We start from the raw sequence: 21,445 nt of genomic DNA, 5'->3' as shown, positions 1-21,445 counted from the left end.
GCCTTTTCAAAGTCAGTATTTATTAATCAGAAGAATACAGTAGCTAGAGTCCTTAGGCAGAAGAACAAAGCTAAATTTGCAAAAGGGTATGTTCCCACATCATTTAGGATTACTTTCTGTCATTCTCCGAAGCAACACTCTCTTATCTTGGCTGATCCCACAATTGAATAGTCTAAACAGTTAAATTCCCTTGCTGTGAAAGCATCTTCTTCTGTCTCTACCCACTCTCTTACAGTCCCATGTGACTAAGAACTGACTAAAATTTTGATTTTTTTGGTAATCGGCATCTCAATATCCTGATTTTTATTTCTTCTGTGAAGTTTGGACTTGCAAAACCCAACTCATTCACCAGAAATTTGGAATAATAATAGATTATTAATAAGTGATTTAATATTATTAATTATATACATATACATATAAGTGTACAAATATATGCATACTATTGTATAATAGGTTATAATTGTCTATTAGTAAATATATATTTAATAAGTGATATAAAGTAAATTTCCTAGCTTCTGCTAGTTTTTTGTCTCAAGGTGTTCCAGCAAAACATTAAGCGAACTTTACATCTGGTGTGTAGGTGCTATTCTGCATTCTGTGACTGTCTCTGTAGCCCCTGAAGTGCTCCAAGATCCAGCTTTTTCAAAGCATTCACAGAAGCTCGTAAGCAGTGCATACACCAGTTCTCCAAACGATGCCAGGTTTCAAAAAAGATTGTTTCTTTCCTACCTCACTAGGTTAATGTGTTGCTAGTACCTCATATCATTCAGCTCAGGGTTACAGTCTTTATTTTTAATGTTGTCTAGGTTTGGGGTTTGACTATCATTGCCAGTTACTGTCATCTCTGAATGCTACTAAACTCCTGGATGCAATAGCAACTTGGAGTAACATCTTTCATAGATTAGGTACTTGTTGTTTAAATGCACTCAAACCCAATTATCCATTTGGAAAAGATTGTATTTAAATTTCTTTGTATAAATTTTTGTTCCTCCTGTTTTAAGGGGTTCAGGTAATTTTTGGTGTCTCAATTACCTGGATGCAACGCTTCCATCTTTGGACTGGAAAAGGAAGCAGTCATCTTTAAGAGTCTATAGCACTTCTTTCAATACTCTTCTGATGCAAAAAAAAAATATTTACATGTATTTTGTCATAAGACCCTGGGGTTAAAACCGGTGGCTACTACCACTTTCACCATTCATCTCTGAAATGGGTATTTTTAAATTTTTTTGTGAAAAGTCTACAGTCAGGACAGAACCAAATACTCTGATGCCTTTCAGATTCCAGTACTAGTATCTTTTTGCATCCTCGTATAGAAGATTTTGCAGTTTTCTTTGTTTCAGTTTGTTTTTTGCTGCTGGTATGCATTGAGAAAAAATGTTGTTGAAATGGCACAGAGCCTTTCATCTGCACTCATAGAGTTTACTTAGAATACAGGTGCATTTAGTATTAATTCCTTGTTGTCAATGTTAAAATTTCTTCTTAAGAGTCCTGTATAAAATACAACAAACCATTTTGTATGATTTTGTCCATAGCTTAGCCTTGTTCTTAGTGTGGACTTCTGGAGGAGAAGCCTTTTAACACTTGCTATGTTAAAGATGATTTTGAAAGATCACACTTTTCTGCTTTTTCAATGTAATTTCTAGTTTATGTCAGAGTTTTGCTTACCTTGTAGGACAACAGGTAGGTTTTTTAGTGACCTTTCTACAAATGTACTATTTTTGTATGGTTATGGTCTGGCCAAATACGCAAGATAAAAAAAAGCACTAAAATGAATTCTACTTGGGAAATCATATCCTTCTAGTTGCCCTGTGTTTCTAGGGGTTTGAACTGTAGGACAAAAGTTGATTTAGCAGTTGTCCTTTTTCTATGTACTAACTAATAAAGTTGACATTGTTTACAGCAGTGTATACTGTTAATGGTATGGCTACTTAATGGTAGCCATACACAACCAGACCATAGCTGCATAACTATATACCAATTTCTTTTATGTCTCTTACAGAAAAAATAAAATATTAGGCATTAGGTATTTTCAGTTCCTTGGGACTTTTCTTGCCTCTAGTTGTTTAAAGTAACTAATACTTTAAATAATGAGGTGTTATTTTCAAAAAGGAAACCAGAAATACATTGTTTTAAAATGTATGTTATCTCTTTCAAACAGATTTTTAGTCAAAATTCCAGTAGTATCACTAGTTGAGTGCTTTGCCAGCATACTTCCAAATAAAGGTATCTTATATTCATACAGAGAGAAGGGATTTAACCAGATATCCTAAACTCTTGGAGAAAACAGGTTTGCTCAAGGGGTACAGTCTGTCTCCTTTTCATTTCCTTGAGGCATCTTACTTAGATTAGTTTCCCAGTGTGGTCATGCCCCTATATCTTTCTGCATTTTATTGCAGTCCCATATTTCATTCTCAAGAAATGTTGCCCATAGCCACATATGCACAAAGGTATAACAATAAAATTATCACAGGAGACCTCAAGCCGCCTGAGGCAGGTGAAGACAATAGAAAAAACAAAATACATCAAGTATGTTAAAATGCAGGCTTACCATCCAGAGAAATGATACAGCATTCCATCAGGAAGATTTTTGAGGCTGGGCAACTTTTTTTCTAACCTTCTTTAGGATTTACAAAAGCTTAAGTCTTTACTTATTTACATATCTTTCTGGTCGCTGTGTTCTGTAAGCACTTGCTGTAAATATTAAAATACCATTTGATTATGAGAATAGTGAAGTTCATGGTTGCCTCCTCTACTCATGTATTTACTTTTATTTCAAGGGAACTGCTTATACAGTTAAAACCAGGAATGTATTTAAGAGCTTGATTATAAATGGCATTGGCTGAGTTCTTTGGTAGAAAGCCAGTTCTTGTACAAATTCTGTCTCTCTTGCTTTACTTTTTCATGGTGGTGCTGAAATGTAGCTGTTATGTGAGGTCACAACTATAAAAGAAAAAAATATATGTCATACTACCTGTGCAAAAGTCTGAGCAGAATTAGACTTTTGACTGGGAAACCAGCAGAAACTGAAATTTTGGAGTGATACACCCATGGTAGCCTTTATTTGGTAGCAGATGAAGTACAGTGCTTAACGCATAATTTATATCAGTATATGATGAACAAACATACATTTAGTCATCAAAATACCCTTATAAATTTGAAACTGTATAAAAAGTTGTATCATGCAGTGAGTTTATGCAAATGTTTTTCACTTAAGGCAGAAGCAATGTCTTTAGCCTGGAGAAGAGAAGGCTGAGGGGAGACCTTATCTATGTTTACAAGTACCTAAAGGGTGGGTTGAAGGATGATGGAGCCGGATTCTTTTCAGTGGTTCCAAGCATTAGAATGAGGGGCAACGGGCACAAGCTGGAACATAGGAAGTTCCATTCAAATATGAGGAAGAACTTCTTTACGGTGAGGGTGACAGAGCCCTGGAACAGGCTGCCCAGGAAGGTTTTAGAGTCCCCTTCTCTGGAGATCTTCAAGATGCACCTGGATGCAGTCCTGAGTAATGTGCTCTAGGCAATCCTGCTTTAGCAGAGGAGTTGGACTAGATGATCTCTAGAGGTCCCTTCCAACTCTGACAATTCCATGATTCCGTGATTCCATGAATGTGAATTGTGAACTGTGATTCCTCCGCTGAGTGAGCAGTAGCAGAGAACTCAAGCAGTGATTTCTTCAACCACTGTCTGTTGTTGTTACAGCAGCAAAACATTTTTTAACGCATGGAAATGGGATTAGGCATGTACTCTGTCTCTGCTTGTAACAGATTAGCTAAATTGCAAGACCTCATGTAATTTGCATGGCAGATAGCCATCAAGCTCATCAATGCAGGGGGTAAACACAAATCCTATCTGTTAGTATCACATGGGCAAAATTACCAAGCTTTTGCTTATGGCATCAAGATTCGCTCTGAAGAATCAAATTCTGTTGCCCTAATTCAGGGAAAAAGACTGAAGTCACTGAAAAATTTTCTGAAAAGAAGTTTTATAGGTGTGCACTTGAAAAGAGGAGCCTTTTCTATGTATAAGCAATGTTTAACTAAATATTCAATACTTAATCTGCTGTATACTGTAGAGGATATTATTAACATATATAAGTTAATGTTTTAATTTGGAAATATTATAATATAATAAAATTAGTTGGCATTATTTTGTCTATATAGTCAACTGTATTTTACAATTGGCAAGTGTTTGTGTCTAATTGCAGGCTAATTTATAAATGCCTTAGCACAAATCACTGGAAATGGAATACCAAACTAATTTTGGTGACTGGTAAAGCTTCAATGCATTCAAATGTTTATAACTTATATGCATCATTTACATCTTTATCTTTTGTTTCTAATTCAATAGAAAAATGTAAATGAAAGACAGAAAAGATCATTTAAATTGGCTTGTTCGGTCTTTCTTGTACAACATTTTCTTTGTAGCCTCCCCAGAGCTTTGTCCACTCATTTTTTTATTAACTCAAGCAGATGAGAGTAACTCAGTAAGCTCAACCAACAGAAGGAGAATATTTCACAGTCCACTAAGCTGAACTGTTATACCATTTTCTTTAACATCTAAATGTAGCATTTTCTTTGCTAATTTTCTTTTTATTACATCTGCTTATTGCAATTTTAACTCTCATAAACTTCCTCCCAATTCTTTTGTACATTAGGCTCTTCAGGAGCGTAGATGGCTATCAAGGCCACCTTAATAGCTTTTGGCTATATAATAAATAAAAGATAATGGAAAGTTCCATAAGACTATTACTTGGTAATACTTGGTATTGTACTTGATTTCTACTCTGTGTAAAACCCTTGGAGAGGGTGGAAATTTTAAATTCTAATTCTTGCACATTTAAATGCTTTTGGCATTAATGATAGAACTTAATAAACAAATTCTAGAACGTTTTTTGCCTTAATGCATATAGATGATGCATATAGATGTGTAATGCCCTGCTGTCAGAAGGATGTCAGTCATAATCAATTTTTAAAAACATTTCTATCCAGTCCTCACTGAAGGCTGACCAAAGTGCAGTGCCTTCTACATATGCAGTATGTTAGGTGATGATAGGAGAAAAGCAGCAACACAGTTAAACCTCACAGAGTTTTATTTTCAATTAAATTGAATTAGGTTTTATTGATTAAGGAAGTAATATATTGTATAGTAGATGCATGTCAGTAAAAATATGTTTAATTGGATGTATCTGCTTAGTACAGCAGATTTCCAAACAATTTTATTTGGGAAAAGTATGCAAAACCTGGAGTATTTGTTTCCATATTTAAAAATATATTAAAATTCAATTAAGAGTGGACCAAATATTGGTTGTTCATACCAAAGATATGTACTGGTCTTTTTTCTGTTGTAGTTACCTTATAGTTGTGAATGGTCATGACTAAATTATAAATATTTGATTACAGCATTTTTTTTTAACATATTAGTGCAATATCCGTTTCTGATTTTTTTTTTAGTATATGTACAAAATCAGGGAGCAAAGCCTCGAGATGATACACTGCCAACTATAGTTTCCCAAAACAATCCTGCAAAATAAATACTGCAGTCTCATCGTCGCTGATTTTGTTAGATGCAAGAGCTCAGTGCCTGCCTACCTCAGGTCCAGAAGTCGTTAACCATGACAACATCCTCATTGCAACTATTGGTTTTACAGTTTACATACAGTTAAACGGAAACCTTTCCTCTCTAACAGAAGCAGTCATTTCTGCCTGTAGTAGCAGATGCATTTAACTATGTCAGTTTAACTTAATCAGTATAAAATAAAATGAGGTTAAATTACTATTTGCTTTTAATGGTGGTGCACTAAGGACAATATTTGTCTTATTCTTCCAACTATTCCAGCTGGTCATCTACAAGATGCTACCTCTGCCTGCAAACCTGGTCCTGCATATGTCCTTTCACCTTCTCAGCTACAACAAAGTATCATTACAACTGGAAAACGTTTTTGCTTAATACAGCTCAAGGCTGTGGGGGTGATTTTCCAATTCAAGTTGGAGACATTACACTTTATCTTCTGCTATGTAGGAGCTGTATGTCAGTTGATTTCCATTCCACCAACCTAATGCTGAGGAAAAAAGTAACAAAATCTTGTTTTCTGCCAAAATAAATGGCAGTTTATAACAGGAGAGAAAAGAATTGGATGCATTGTTAAATATTCACATGTAGAGAGGTTCATATGTCAAAGCCAGCATCTTTAAACTTCATGGTGAGTTTTAGTGCACCCATGTCTACTTACTTTCAATGCGTCATGTTCTTCCATTCGGTCACTCACTATGATTTTAAGCCTGGTTTTCATTAGTATTGAAACACACCTTTGGCTGTTCTTTACTGTTGATTGTGCTACAAGTTCCTAAGTCACAGAATCCAAACTTACTTTGTAGGGTTTTTACTGTATGTTTCCTTGTGAAATTACTGCCAGTCTTTCTGAGAATAGAAATGTATTCTGATTATTGTGGGCAAATGCAGAGAGGAAGAAAAGCTGTTGAGCAATGCAAACATTTTCTTAGCTGAAACGTGCAGCTTAAAGTATTTCACTCGTACAAGCGGAAGAACTGTGTCCACTCAAGACTTCTAAAAAAACTCCAGGATGAAATAGCCAAGCTTCTAGCTGCACTGTGTAATCCTTCACTTAAACCTGCTTGACTATCACAGGGTTACTTGGCAGAGGTATTTCAAAAAAAAGTTTCACGGAAGATCAGAAAAATAGTAACTGATAAACCTGACGTCTGTATAAAGCAAATTAGTAGTAATCTGGGATATGACTAGTGAACACATGAATAAATATGACATATCCAGGAAGAGTTGACACAGCTTTTGTTAGGAGAGGTTGTGCTTCACAATTGTATCAGACAGTACTTTGAAGCAGTGAGGAATGCTGCAAGGGAAAGACCAGCCAGACAAAAATACTGTTCATTCACCAGTCCCTAGTCCAAAGTATACCCCAGCCATGGTTAGCCTAAGATATACCTGATGCACAGATTAGACACACAGATTAATTAAAGCATGAAATTTCATTCAATTACTTGCGTATACATGAACATGGAACACAGGTGAAGACAACAGATTAGAAGTTGTCTGAAAATCAGTTTGGAACTTCTGAACTGTAAAATGTTTTCGCTTAGAAAGTCCTGGTCCCCAAATGTCACAGGTGGAATTTTTTTATTTCCATTCCATTTTTTATGTAACATATTGATACATAACATCCTGAGCGTTTTTCGTTCCATTTTGTATTGTTCTTGTAAGTATTGTTACTTGTACTGAAAAATATGATGGTTCTCTCATGGTATCATTAAAGTTGTGTTCTGGCTTTCCTGATAATTGACAGAATATAGTAAAGGCAATGTAATCCAAAAATCATACATATACACTTTGATTTTTGGAAACTTATGCTTTCCAAATCCCAGGGAAGATCTTTTTTGTCCTTTTAATACTTCAGAGAAGTAACACTAGTAGCAATTGGCTGGTTAAAGCATAGATGCTAAGAAAAGTAGTGAAGGCCAGTTTTGCAAAAAAAGCTTCATGACCTGATAATTAGTTTGTAATTATTTCAAAAATTATTATGTCCTTTTTCCATTATGTAAAAGGTAAAAATATTTTTATCTTTATATAAAAAAATCCATAAAACTTAACTTGAGATTTAATTAAGGTCCCACTCTAGAAATTAAATGCTTTATCCCCCTCAAAATGCCAAAATGCAAAGAGTAATGTGTCAAACAATCAATTAACATGTTTTAAATTATATTTTGTTATAAACTGGTTTCTGTGTATATTCTGTTAAAATGGGATATATGAATAAGACAGAGAATCTTTTATTCTTCCTATTTGTTTAACATGTGCATGTGAAGATACCTCCATGAAATTTCATTCTTTAAGCCATGTTTTTGCCACATTCAGGGCAGCGTCTTGGACTAATGATGTTCAGGTTATATTTTAGTCTTGGGCATTCTGCACACAGTTTAACACCCTTTTTTGGCCTTTCAACAGCATCATCCCCTACTTTCTCTCTAATCTAAGCCTTCTGAGGGAACTCTGAGAAATTATATATCTAATTTCCGTTACTAGGATAATTCTTTGCCAGTGTGATATGATGATTTTTTATGTCACTCCCATAAAAGTATTCTCTGTTGATTTTCTTATTTTTATCATGTTTACATAAAGCATTGAAAATGACAGAATATGATTGCGACTTTACAAAAGCTAGCCAAAACTATTCAAATACTAACAGTGACTGAAATTTTGTTTAACTGACAATATTCTAATCTAATGGTAGGCTTTCAGTATTCCTGCACTACTTCAAGTCTATAACATTTTGTGAGGAGTTACAATAATCTATAATTGCTATAGCTTTTTTTATGGCAAAATATAAGCAGAAGGTTTCTGACTCTTTCTGTAATTTTTATTACAGTGATATTTTAAAAGGGCTCTATAAAAAAAGTCCAAGATTTATGTTCTGCTATACCTATATTTACATATTTGCAAAATTAGGGCTTGTTTTCTAGGGATGAATTGGGAAGAGAACAAGAAGTTCGTATTGTCCTGCAAAAATCAATGAAACCATAATGAAACTACGTAGATGATTGTATCATAAGTTCATTACGTCAGTAACAAAATTCAATTATCATTGCCCTTTTTGGTGAACTGCTGCAAGAAAAAAATTATGCACCTTCCACAGCTTGTGAGACTGTATTTGGCCTCTTTTGGCTCATTTTGTTTGCAAATCAAGTCCACCTAAATATTTATAAATTATCCAATTATCTTTGGTCCTGTCTGCCATCAGTACAGGACTTTGCAGAATCACTGCAAGGTCGGGTGGGTTCTTTCTTTCTGCTTCTAGATCTCAGTTACATCATGATTAGCTAAGATTGACATCTGGCATAGCAAGAGCTACTGGCTTTTCCTAGCTTTCATAACTCCTTTTTATTAATTTTTTTTCATCAGTAGGTTCTGTGGCATGAACAGAACTGGCCCACAGCTGCTGAAAAATCATTCCTTTAAAGATATGTGCATTATTTGGATGAAGTTACTCATTCATGTTCCTTTTCTGCAACTGCGTGACAACTAGAGTTAAAAACTATAAACATCCCATCCCTTGGCTATATACAGATGGCTGACTTCTACACCAGAAACCTTAGACTTTTTTTCTTGAGCTGAGATTTTAGCAGCTGAAGGCTGTTGCTCATTTCTGTTAATAAATCCCAACTTGACTAAGCAGTTTCCGAGCCAGTATTTCCTGAAAAGTGAAAAGTGAAAGTCCATGGTGACCAGGGTGCTAGTGACTTGTGTCCTTTCTGTGATTCCAGACTGGCCCTGTCACGACAAGGCCTTCTCAACCTGTTCAGATGCTTTGTGGTTTCTCCTACCTACTATTTTTCAGTCCTGTCAGGATTTCCAGATCCTCTTTCCTTTCCTTTTATAAAGGCTCAAGGTTCTGTTTTAATTCCTCCTGGCCTTCCCAATTTTTATTTTTTTTTATTGGAAAAGTGTTCATGAAGAAAGTGAGACATATCGTTGTTATTACACCATCAATATGAACAATGGGAAACAAACGCAATTTCAGAATATAGTTATAAAATGTATGACATAAGATACCTGCAAAGTTTTCTAAAACAATTTGTTCTATTGACACAGATGTCCTGTTATTCTTTGTGCTGTCTTTGCAATATGATTTTTCTGAAAAAAAAAAGTTAGTAGTATAAAATGTTTTTTCCTCTAAAGAGTGAGGTAGAATTGTTGTTATTCTATAGCTATTTCAAATTCAATTAATTGATGCTTAATCCTTCCAATAAAAAGTAATTAAAAGAATTCCTATTGAATATCTCTGATGACTGGTCTATAAAATAAAGAAAATATATAAAAAATATATAGGAAGATCTGTTTATCTATGTGTTTATATGTGTTGCAGATGTGTCTATTCCTAATTTGAAGAGACAGCTATCTCATAGTTAAAAAGGCTGAAATGCAAGATCTTTTACAATGTACATGACAGCTGCTTCTCAAAATTTAATTTCAACAGTATTTAGTATACACATAGAACTGAGCTTACCATCTCCACAAGCTACACTGTTCTTATCTTAATATCTTTACAGCTCTGATAGCCATTGGACGGTACAGCATGACAATAGAGACAGTGGATGTTGGATGGTGCAAAGAAATCACAGACCATGGAGCCACCCAAATTGCACAAAGCAGCAAGTCTCTCAGATATTTAGGGCTGATGAGATGCGATCAGGTAAGGAGCATTTTCGTGAACTGGTGCCTGCTTCTGAGTGCATGTGAGAGTGATTGTTCATGTGTATACATGTGAGTGAGGGACAGGCACGGAAAGATGTATGTTTTTCTGTACAAACAGGTTTGGTATTCACTACGGTGGTAACTCTTTTAGTGTACTGTGTTCAATTATTTAGCTTTAAAAGTATCTAGAGAACTAAAAAGAGCATTATAAATTTTTGCTGACATGGATTTTCAAAATACACCCACAGGCTACACCCACAGCCTGAGGTGCTCACAAAAATTCTATGTAAAATCTGCCCTCTGAGACTTTTGAATATTTTGGGGTAAAAGTGATTGGTATGTCATGTCATTACTATGACAGACTACTTTGCTTTGTTAAAAAGAAAGAAAAAGAATAGCAAAATAAAAATACTTCAGTTTAACTTCCAGGGTGATTTTCTATACATTTGTGTTCTTGCTTATATATAATGGTTTTGAAAACACAAGGCCAAGGATTTGGGTAAAATCACAATGCTAAAAAAAAGGAAAAAAATACTGGATTTTTTATTATATAGCTTTTCTACTTGGAATATATTAAGAATGCTTGTAAGTTTTAACACTTTGTCATTAGAACAAGAGAGGATAAGGTAATCCAGCTCCACCTCAGCTTGAGTAATCATGTCTCTTTTGAGAGAAGACAGATCAAGAGGCCTGGGAACACAGCAGAAATAGCTAAAAGTCATTGGAGATTCGGAGTCTCTGATCTCAAATCTTCAAATATGCCTGCAGGAATTGTTTCTTTTCCAGCTATTATGAACAAAATGTCTAGCTTGTGATGGCCATCATAAGCATATCTCTCAGGCTTGCAAATTTCTGATTGGATACAGCCTGTGGGAACACAGGTTTTTAGTCTAAGAAACTTCATGCTCAAAACCATTGCCTTACATTCCTTGCAGTGCTTTATAGAAGACACTTACAAAACCCAGTATTTCAACTGGTAAGGAATAATAATTTCCAGGTCAGTTGTAAAGTTAGAAAAATCATTTTGCAAACTGAGCCTTAGACAGTTTCCAGTTCGAGGGGAGGCTGAGCACTTAGGAAGAATTGCTCTGTCTGTTAAAGCTGACTCCACTTAATCTCCTAAACATTAGTGTTTTATAAGAGCCAACAGACGAAAAGAGTGTGTGAGTCTCTTTGAAGGATTGTGGTGAGATTATGTACTTAGAGAATGTTCAAAGAGTTACTTGACCTTGGGAATTAGATCTGACCCTGAATCACCTGATCAATTTTACACATATATTTATTTTGTGGATCTAGCTAATGTTGAACAATCAACAAGGATCTAATAAGTGCAATAATTTTATCCTGTCTTCAGCTGCTATAGAAAAATCAATGATCTTGATGCTGAAAAGAAGTTTTACTACCTCATCAGTTAAACTGTGTACTACAGTCTGTATTCCTCTAATTGCTGGTTAACACTTTCCTAGCTCTTTACAAAGGATTACACACCATCTTTGGTGTTATGAAAGTCAACTGCTAAAAGGAAAAAGAGAAATATACTTTGAGAAAGCTTCAAGAAAGATAGAGAAGCAATCTTGACTGCATGCCTGCAAGCATGCATGTGTGTGTGTACATGTGTTTGGGTGCATGTATACGAGTGTTCAAAGTATGGTAGCTAAAACTTGTTAAGAAATAAGTAAATGCCGTTACAGCAAACACTGTAGTAGTAGGACTACCACTGCGAATTATTCTTGCTTGCAAAGCCTTGCTGGGAAAAATAGCTCCACAGACAGAATGAAATAAGTATCCTAGACTTAAGAGTTTTTGGCAGCTAGAAGATGCCAGCTCCCTTTTTCCACTGCAAAAGAACAGAGAAATTACTGAACAAAATCATGTCTTCAACTGTCTCTCCCCAGTATCATGCAGAACTAATTTTTTCCAGTGGCTGCTCTATTAAATTAAAAATGTCAGTGTCCGGCACATCGTTAAAGAGAATTCTTGGGTGGTGCAGTGGGTTTATTTACATGTCCCGTTGACTGAAATTCTTGTCTTTGGGCTATTGTCAGCTTGCAGTGAAAAGAGGGTTAGAAGATTTGCCTGTTCTATCCGGCCTTCCTTTTCTAAGGTACTGACTCTTATCCTAGTATGAGGTAGAAATTATGCCTTTCTAGGAATTCCTAGGCATTGGAGGGGAAGTACATAAACATAGTTACATAGGAACATATGTAAGTAGACTTCAAATGGTTACCACTAAAATACCCTTTATGACCTAGGCTCTTTGGAATTTCTTTGATATGCAGTTGACATAAATTAGAGGCGTCAAGGGTCCTTCCAAGAAAGATCAGAGAGGCTGCAAGCCTGGGTAAAGGCAGGCTCTGTTTTATGCCATTGATTATCTAAGTGCCTCCAGGCAATGTATTTCAGTGGATGCAGAGCATTATTGATCCACACCATGAAAATAATCAAATTATTCATTTCTCATCAAACTGCTGTTGCCATGACCTTTCTTTTTATCATGTTTCCTACCGTCTAACATGCACACCAGCGGAGCAATATGGTCTTTGGCTTAAAATAAATGTCATTGTGTTGAGATGTCTCATAAAAATTGCTGACTTTACCATGAGATCATCATAATGAGGGCATATCTTTTAGTTGGAAGTTTTCTAATAAGCATTTTTACACTATTTTTTCAACATTTAAGTGTTGCTAAATAGCAACGTAATCACTATTTACAAATCACATACAGAAAAAAGTCAAAGATTATTAAATGCTGAAAGTCTTTTAGAACTATCCATAGGATAATTTTGGTTTAGAAAACATGTTTATGCTTAGATACACAAAATCTAAATATTCTTTTCAATGTAAAAATGTTAGAGGCAAGGTTACTGAGCAAATGTCTCTCTTTTTGTCTGACTTTACCTAGCACCTCCATGACTTGGCAAATATGGCTTTCCTTGCACTACATAGCAGTGGTGTCTGAGGCCTGGAGAGAGCTCTGAATGAACTCATACTACTGAAAAGGAGTAGGGCAGTGTGGACACAATAGCTAATAGCAGCTTAACTGCCAAAATAAAGCACTTTATCCGGGAAAATTAGCACTCAGCAAGGTTCATGAGATACTGTCATATAGATGTGGTCGTATAACGTATTGCTTCCATTTCTGGAAGCTAGCTAGCTAGCTCAGGAGATGCTAGCTTGATCTCTACGGACTCCTGCATTGTAGAGCATAGATACAGTGAGACACATACCATTGGTTTTCTGTATCAGATAGGCTTCTGAGAGACTATGATCCAGACCTCCAAAACTAGACCCTGAATATTTTTAAGTACCTGTATTTTGGACAATCAGATTCCCCCCAAACACTTACTTGGAAGCAGCTAGGACCCTTCTCCCTTCTGATCTTCCTCAAGGTGCAGGGTATTAACTGTCTGCAAATATATATTTGTGTGCGTATGTATTTGTGGCTCTGTCTAGGCACCTGACAGCACTTGGGACTGCACAAGTCGTGTGTTTCATAAAAAAGAAACGTTGCCATTCTGAGTCTCTATTTCTTTTGAAGAGCAGTAGGAGATAAAATCAGTAGTTATTTAAGGCCTAAGCAGGACATTTTAGAATTTTGTAATTGGAAAAGGCATAAGAGACATATCTCTTTTTCATTCTGGTGTTGCCACCTATGTTCGTGCTGTGCCCCACTCCCAGGCTTCATTCCCCCATGTCTCCTCCTCCCGATGCTGCAGCAGCACAGTGGAACCACGAACTCCCAGTTTCTCTGCATAAAGGAGTGCTGCGCTGTTGTGGGCTGAAGCCCAAGGTTGTGTTTTGGGATATGACATTGGTGTGTGAGAACACGTAGCTGGTTGTGTACTGCCAGGGTACACTGAAGCTCTGATTTGTCACCTCAGTAAATACTGGGAAAGGCACAGAGTTTTCTCCAGAACCAAGGCTTGTATTCAGTTCACCTCAGTTCAGTCCCCCCACAGCAGAAAGAGAACATGACTATCCGTTCTTCAAATTTTCATTGTAGCTCTGTATGTTTTTTTATGACAATTTAGAAAAGTATATATTTTAAAGTATATTTTGTCCTTTCCTTTAAATACTTTAAAAACTTTGAGAGAGGTGTGGACAGTTATGGGGTACTTTCTTTTCTCCCACAAACACTGAAATCAGGATTCCTAACAGCCATACTTGCATCCTAAGGGTGAAAAATTATGTCTGCATCAGATTCACAGATTCAACTCCACATTTCAAGCTTCTTTTTCCAAACACAAATATGTACATTCCTACACCTAAACTGATCTAGATCCTATTTACTTATTGTAATTACTCAATTATTTCTAGATATTTTGTATTTTCCAAAATACATCTGAGAAAGAGGGATGTGTTCTCTATGCTATTTACTGCTAGAACTCATTTTAAAGATGTCTTTGTAGCACTTCTTTATTGTGCTTTCACAACAATCCAAACAGCTTTAAATAATGGCAGTTTGAAATCTTCACCTTTGTGGAAAATGGCTGGGTATCACCTAGGAAATAGTGGCTAAAAACTTGATCTGTTTTCCTGGCTGATAGATTTTCTGGTTGAACAATGTGTCAGAATAATCTTCCTGTGGAGTTTGCAACTTTTCTCACACAGATTTTCATATTTCAAGATCCTTTTCCTGTAGCTGTGGTGCTATTTGCAATGGTTAGCAGTGCTACCACATAAATGCAGGAGACATTTCTTGGAATAATATGCAGAAAAATGACACTGAAAAACAGAAGCCTCAAAATTCAACGTTCACAGCAATGTGTGAATGAAACGAAGTGAGTCTGACAAAGTTAGCTGTGAATAGGTACACAGCTTCAGTTAATAAATCATCATAGCCTTTATTCCTACTTTTTTCTTTTTTTTTTTCTTTTTGAGAAATTCAGGTTGCTTTACATTTAAATCATTCTGAAAGCCTGCAGGTTATTCCACATTACTTTCTAGATGAAATGTAGCATGTATTTCCTATTATAGTTTTACTGAGATGTTAGAGGACAGAAATTGATGCTCAGTACAACTGACAAAGACAAACTCTTATATTACCACAGAGAGGATGGAAGATAGATGACTAAAATATAAAAATAAAATGATCCATTAAGAAATCATGTACATCTTAAGTAAGAGTAAAATTTTTAGAAAATCAGTAGATTTTTAAAATAATTTATCACTTTATCCTTCTAAAAAATCTGTTTTAGAAATATGTGTAAATGTATATCCTGTGCAAACTGCAAATCATTAGCCTAACTAGGATGCAGCTCCTGTTGTATATAAGGAAATGCCAACTTGTGAGAAAACTTACCAATTCAGGGCAAAAAGAGTTTTCCATTTAATATATACGTATTAGTAAGCATGCCCGGAAACATTTTTACCTTTCATCCACAAACTCTTAATTTACATAGATAGTCTGTAACTGAAGTTAAGTAAGTGAAAAAGAGTTAAGATCTTAGGTTCTGGAGATAAGTCTTTAAATTTCAAATACATTTTTGACCTAAACTGTTCTTAATCAACTGCGGAACGGCAAGGGGACAGAGCCATGGCTTGTTTTAATACAATTATCACAGCAATTTTCCTTCCACCTTCAGAAAATGCTAACTATCATTAGCCTGATCAAAAACCCTGACAAATTACTACCATTTCCTCTTTTATATTTTAAGGGGTTGATTTTGAGATTTGAAATTATGGTTTTGTGATATTGAAGAGGATGAAAAATACCCAATCCTTCCCTTTAAGAAAAATTCTATAGCACTTATTTTCTCTTAAATCACTATAATTTGTTCAGGTTACGTTGCTGAATATTAAAAAGGATATGCTGTATTTTTTAAAGTTTTGTATGTATAATGTAGGAGCTCCATTGATACATCTCTCTGTGAATAATGAAGACTTTAGATTCATAAAATTTGTGAATCCCATTAGAAGGAAACTACAGTTATCCTTGCTAACCTACAACAAAAGAAAAGTAGCATTTATTTCACTTTGTTTTTCAATCCAACGATTTTAAAAGACTGAAGAATACTTTTTTTTTTTCCTAGCTAACTAGAATAACAGAACGATTACTTGTGTGAACGAAAGCATCTGCTAAAATATAAAAAAGGATTCTTTACAGAAATTGAACTTTTTGGACTTCTAGTTTAACTGTTTCTTTACCAAAAGATTTTTATCTTCCAGGCTAATAGGTCAGCCTTCATGCCAGCAGGCTGAAGATGGGATCTTCCTGAGTTAATGAGTCTGTCCTTGTTTTTAAGAAGCAAGCACTTGACCATGTCATACTGTAACAGAAAGATGGGCCCTCAAGTACTGATAATGGTTCAAAATCAGGATAAGGCCAACTATTAAGGAAAAATGCAATGTGAAATAGTCAGCATTTTTATAATTTAAAAAAAAAGAGAGAGAATTTTTTTAGAAGCATTGAACTTCCAGTCATTTTTGCCAGCTGGCAACTTTCTGAGAATGATTTCTCTGTTAATTTTACAGGCCATCATTTTGACAAGTATTACAATAATGTGCTCAAATTATTGTTAATGTAGCAGAATAGGAAGGAAAATATTCAGTGCTATTAATTCAACAGGCAGAAAGTAATCTGAAAGAATATTTATCACTGTATAAATAAACACTGTCATTTCACTGCATATGGTTCTTTATTAACTGCAAGTTTTATAAGTAAGAACAAAGCAATGCACAGTTTTGTCATACATTGGAAATACTTATGATACTGGTAATATTTTTACCTTTAAATCTTGTATAGGTGAAGCCTAGAAGAAGTTTGTCTGATTGAAGTAAACAGAATTAGCAAACTGATCAACCAGCCAAACTAAAAGGCTTCTTTAGAATGGTTTATCTGATTTAATAGGAAAGCAAACCCTCACAATAAGCAAGGAGAATCGAGAATGAAAACTTTATCACTTATACAGCTTTAATATTCAATGTGTTGAATGTGTTGGCAGTAATGATTAGGACAGCAAGCCCTGAAATGGTGGCTCTGCTAGAAAACTATGAAAACTCACAGAGCCCTGAAATGGATTATTTTGTTAGTTTGCAGTAATGCAGTAACTGCAGTAATTGTGCGGGGACTGGCAGTTTGAGGCAATATCATTCACCTGTGTAAACAACCACAACAACGAATTTCATCCCTCTAGGATTCTACCTTTCTGTTGAGATTTAAGCAACGAACTGTAAAGGGGCTATACTCCACAAACAGCCTTGCTACATTTTCTGAAATCCTTCCAGAAGTGCTACCATTGAATATAGAAGGTTTGTGTATACCATTTATTTCACTTCACACAGCAAAAAAGATTACACATATTTCTGTTTACCGGCTCCTTCCCCTTTCCAAATATAAGTGGGAAATTGATGGCTAAAATTTAACACAATTAAGTTGTCAAATGTCATGATAACAGTACATCAGACTGTGCTTGTCAATTTCATTATTTATGAGTCCACAAATACAGTGTTTGTATGTGTGTGCATGTGTGCTTTTTGTTTATCTTTTTTTTTTAATAACAGCATCCATTAAGTCAAAATACATTCTTTGCTGAATTTGTAAGAGATTTTATTTGGGCTATAGGATATTGTGCTAATATTGGTAGTGCTGTTATTTTATTAAAGTCCTAAACAAAGGTTCTGCCCCTGGGTATGAGGGCAGTCACTGAAACTCTGTGGAATATGTCTGCCTTAGCTGATCAAGTGCAATTCACACAAAACGTTTCCAGAAATCTTTAATTTTGTTATGGCTACAGGCAACAGTTATAATTGGGCCACCTGAGAATATAATTCATTCAACTATTAGCAGAAAAAAAATCTAACAAAGTGCACTTTTTATAAGACACTGACTTGCGGAAGCAAACTACAGCTTAGAGAAGAGAAAGTGTATATGAAAATATGCTTCTCAAAAACTCCACGTGTTTATATTTTGGATTTTATTGTTAAAACATTAGAGAAATTAGAACGTAAAGTGTGTCCAAATCCATCATTATGGATTCACACAATGACTTTAGAGTTATTTCATTGTCTACTACATACAAATTTGGCTTTCAAGTAATACTACTCTGTGTATACTGAGACAGAAATGCACACAAATTTTAGTACTCCTAATGCTGCAATATCACTCCATAACAAAAATATCAGCAACATGAGAAGAAAGCCCTTTTGGAAAAAAGCAATTTGCATTTCTTTTGTGTAAGGTTGGTTTTGTGATTCTTTATATGTACAAATGTAATGATACTTGCGCCCTGTTGACCTGTATTATCAAACATCATCTGTATGACAGCCCTCAAAATCTTTTTGTGGGAATGTTACTTCTCACCTGCTAACATTTCCCTAAAATTCTTTACAAGTTTTAGATTTCTGAAATTAAGCTAGCAGTTCTATATATTATTAATGCCTTTCTGCACAGATATCACAGACTAACCATATTATGACTTGGTTTGTTAATTTTTGTTAATGACTGGCCTATAAAGTTATATAACTGAAGATACATACCTGTATTGTCCTTGAAGGAGAGTGCCCATGATGTCAGCACTCTCCAAAATCAGCTGTTCCAAGGACTAGGTTAGATAATATGCAAAAATTACTTGAGCAGTCCATCCCTGTATGATGCTATGAACCATTGAGGAGCATTAGGCAAGTTTTCCTAAGAGCTTCTAGTACTGCACCTTTGCACTAATCCAGTTTTGGAAGTCTTGGTTTTTTGCATGTGAGCCTAGGTTTGGGGGTCTGGATTTTTAATTATATGGCTTATTGATTTCAGTTATTAACTCGGAATGGAGATAACTTTTTATTTTCAATTATCAAGTGAATTGGATGTTACTCTGAAGCTTTTCCTTACATAGGAAACCTTTTAGATTTGTGAATGTTCTTCAACTTCACATGGAGTAGATGGGTGTTCATGTTCTTCTTTCCCAGACAAATTCCTGATTATCACATGAGGAAGTATTCTTTTTCTCTGGTGCAGATAATATTTAAACACTCTCTGCACAATCACACTATCATTATCAGAGGAAATTAAGGAGGTCCCATCCCAGATAACATTTGTCACAAAGTCAAGTGTACCTAGGAAATAGATGATACATGTTCAGATGTCTTTAAGCAAAAAGGATTCAAAATTGAGACTTCTAGGTAACTGCTCTAATTGAGTTAAAAGGAGATGAAATCACTTGGTCCTGCCATTTTCTGTAACCCATCTTCTCCTTTTTTCTTTTTTTAATCTATTTTTTGGCCTGGAATAAATTTTTATTTGTGCAAGAAAAAATAGGTTTCAAACCAATCTTTGGTGGTATTTTCTTTCTTCTGTTTGATGACCAGGATTCACACGAACCTGTTACTTTGACTTTTAATTATAAGGACTGCTTTCTTTCATGATGTGTTAAAACATAATTGAAGGGCTACGCAAATTCAAATGAATGATTATGTATTAGATAATCTAACTAGTTTGTCTTCAGACAGTAGTGTTCCTTTTGACAACTGAAAAGATGAAGATTAATGAAAGTTCTGTGGAAGAAAAATATAACCTTTTAAAGCATGTTGAGATGCAAAGATTTTTAGTTTTCATTCATTGAACAAGACTGCTCAAGCTCAAAAGGGAAAATTGCTCTGTTTGTGTTATGAATTTATTTTGGGAATGGCATTCAGTACTTTTGTTTTATCACCAGCCAGACTGCATCTTAACAGAGACAGAAGCTTGTGTTCTAATGGTTAGCCATAAGACTTCTTTTCATCTTAATCCTACTATTAGGGGAAGGATACTAGGGAAGTTGACTTAGATGTTATTTATCTCGTTCATTAACAGGAACAAAATTTTGATCTCTCTATTCTCCTACCTTTTAGATAGTGCAATTTTAGTCCAATACTATAGAAAGTTTAACATACTAAAAATTTTATGCTGTTTTAGTGTTTCACTTGACTTCTCTTGTGGTAAAAGAAAAGCTTTCAAAATCTTGTGATGGGGGATCATTTGTGGCTTAACTGTCCACATTTGTTTCTCATCCTGGGATCCACGTAGGTTGTCCCACTGCCCAATAGGATCCTTTTTCCTCCCTCTTCTGTTACATAATCTTACATTGAATTTATTTTGTCCAGCATAATGTTTAACTATTTGCTGTTACTTTCTTAGGATTAAAAATATTTACACTTAACTAAAAGTTACATATATTTGATCATTTGTCATGGAACTTGGTAGGATAATTTTTTCCTGTGTCATGACAGTAAACTCAACTTTTTAAACTCAAAGTAATTTTTTTCATGTATATATAGGATTTGTTGTTACTTTGCTGTTTAATACCACTGAAATTGTTGCCTAGGATCAAATTAATAATTTTTCGTAAATGTTCATTTAACACTCTAGGAAAATTGCGGAAAACCTTCTTCTATTCAGGTATTGGTCATAAAATCGCTGGTTTTGTTAATGTCACTTCCGCAATGGTTTTAACTGCCTTCTGCATGCTCATGTTTATTTTGTAACTGTATTGGCACTCAATACTAAAAGTTTCCTTCACCTGTTTAGTAAAGTAGCAACACTGATTAGTAACAATTGTATTAAATATTATTTTACCCACTAATAAATGTATCAGAAAAAACTTAGGATAAATAGTTAGTGCTAGTTGGTTTACCATATATTTCTTCATAGGTTTTAAGACTATGACATACCATTGTAACATCATCTGACTTCCTGAGTATCATGACCCATGCTATTTTGCTTAAGTTAGCCTGGTAGTAAATACTTTAGCTTATATCTAGCTAGAGTGTAGCTTCTGCAAATGTCTTGAGTCAAAGACACCAGGACATAGAGATAATTTAATGGAGCTTTAAACTGGAGTGAGCTTTAAACTGAATGGAGCTTTAAACTAGAAGTGAAGGTGGAAGGGGATAAAACCAGGCCCACTGGTAATGAGCCTTGGGGTAAAGGGCCAAGGATGGGGGTGAAATCGGGAGCCCAGCTCAAGTGCATCTATGCTAATGCACGTAGCATGGGCAACAAACAGGATGAGCTGGAAGCCATTGTGCAGCAGGACAGATATGACATAGTCGCCATCATGGAAACGTGGTGGGATGACGGTCACGACTGGAATGCTGCGATGAATGGCTATAAGCTATTTAGAAGGAATAGGCAAGGAAGGAGAGGCGGGGGTGTGGCTCTGTACATTAGGGAGTGTTTTGATTGTATAGACCTAGATTCCAGTGATGATAGAGTTGAGTGTTTATGGGTAAGGATGAAGGGGAAGGCT

General features: G+C 35.2%; 1 protein-coding gene across 1 annotated transcript in view; it reads left to right on the top strand.

Annotated features, from left to right (window-relative positions):
* FBXL17 (F-box and leucine rich repeat protein 17) overlaps window positions 1–21,445 on the top strand; it is a 295,248-nt gene that overhangs the window by 266,961 nt on the left and 6,842 nt on the right. The window contains exon 8 of the mRNA XM_074166441.1: window positions 10,082–10,224. Within this exon, the coding sequence (XP_074022542.1) occupies window positions 10,082–10,224 (143 nt within the window). The remainder of the gene's footprint in view (window positions 1–10,081; window positions 10,225–21,445) is intronic.

Source organism: Numenius arquata, chromosome Z (genome assembly GCF_964106895.1).
Source record: "Numenius arquata chromosome Z, bNumArq3.hap1.1, whole genome shotgun sequence".
Classification (NCBI taxonomy): Eukaryota; Metazoa; Chordata; class Aves; order Charadriiformes; family Scolopacidae; genus Numenius; species Numenius arquata.
Note: the sequence above shows the minus strand (reverse complement) of the source record. Positions and strands in the feature narration are given on the sequence as shown.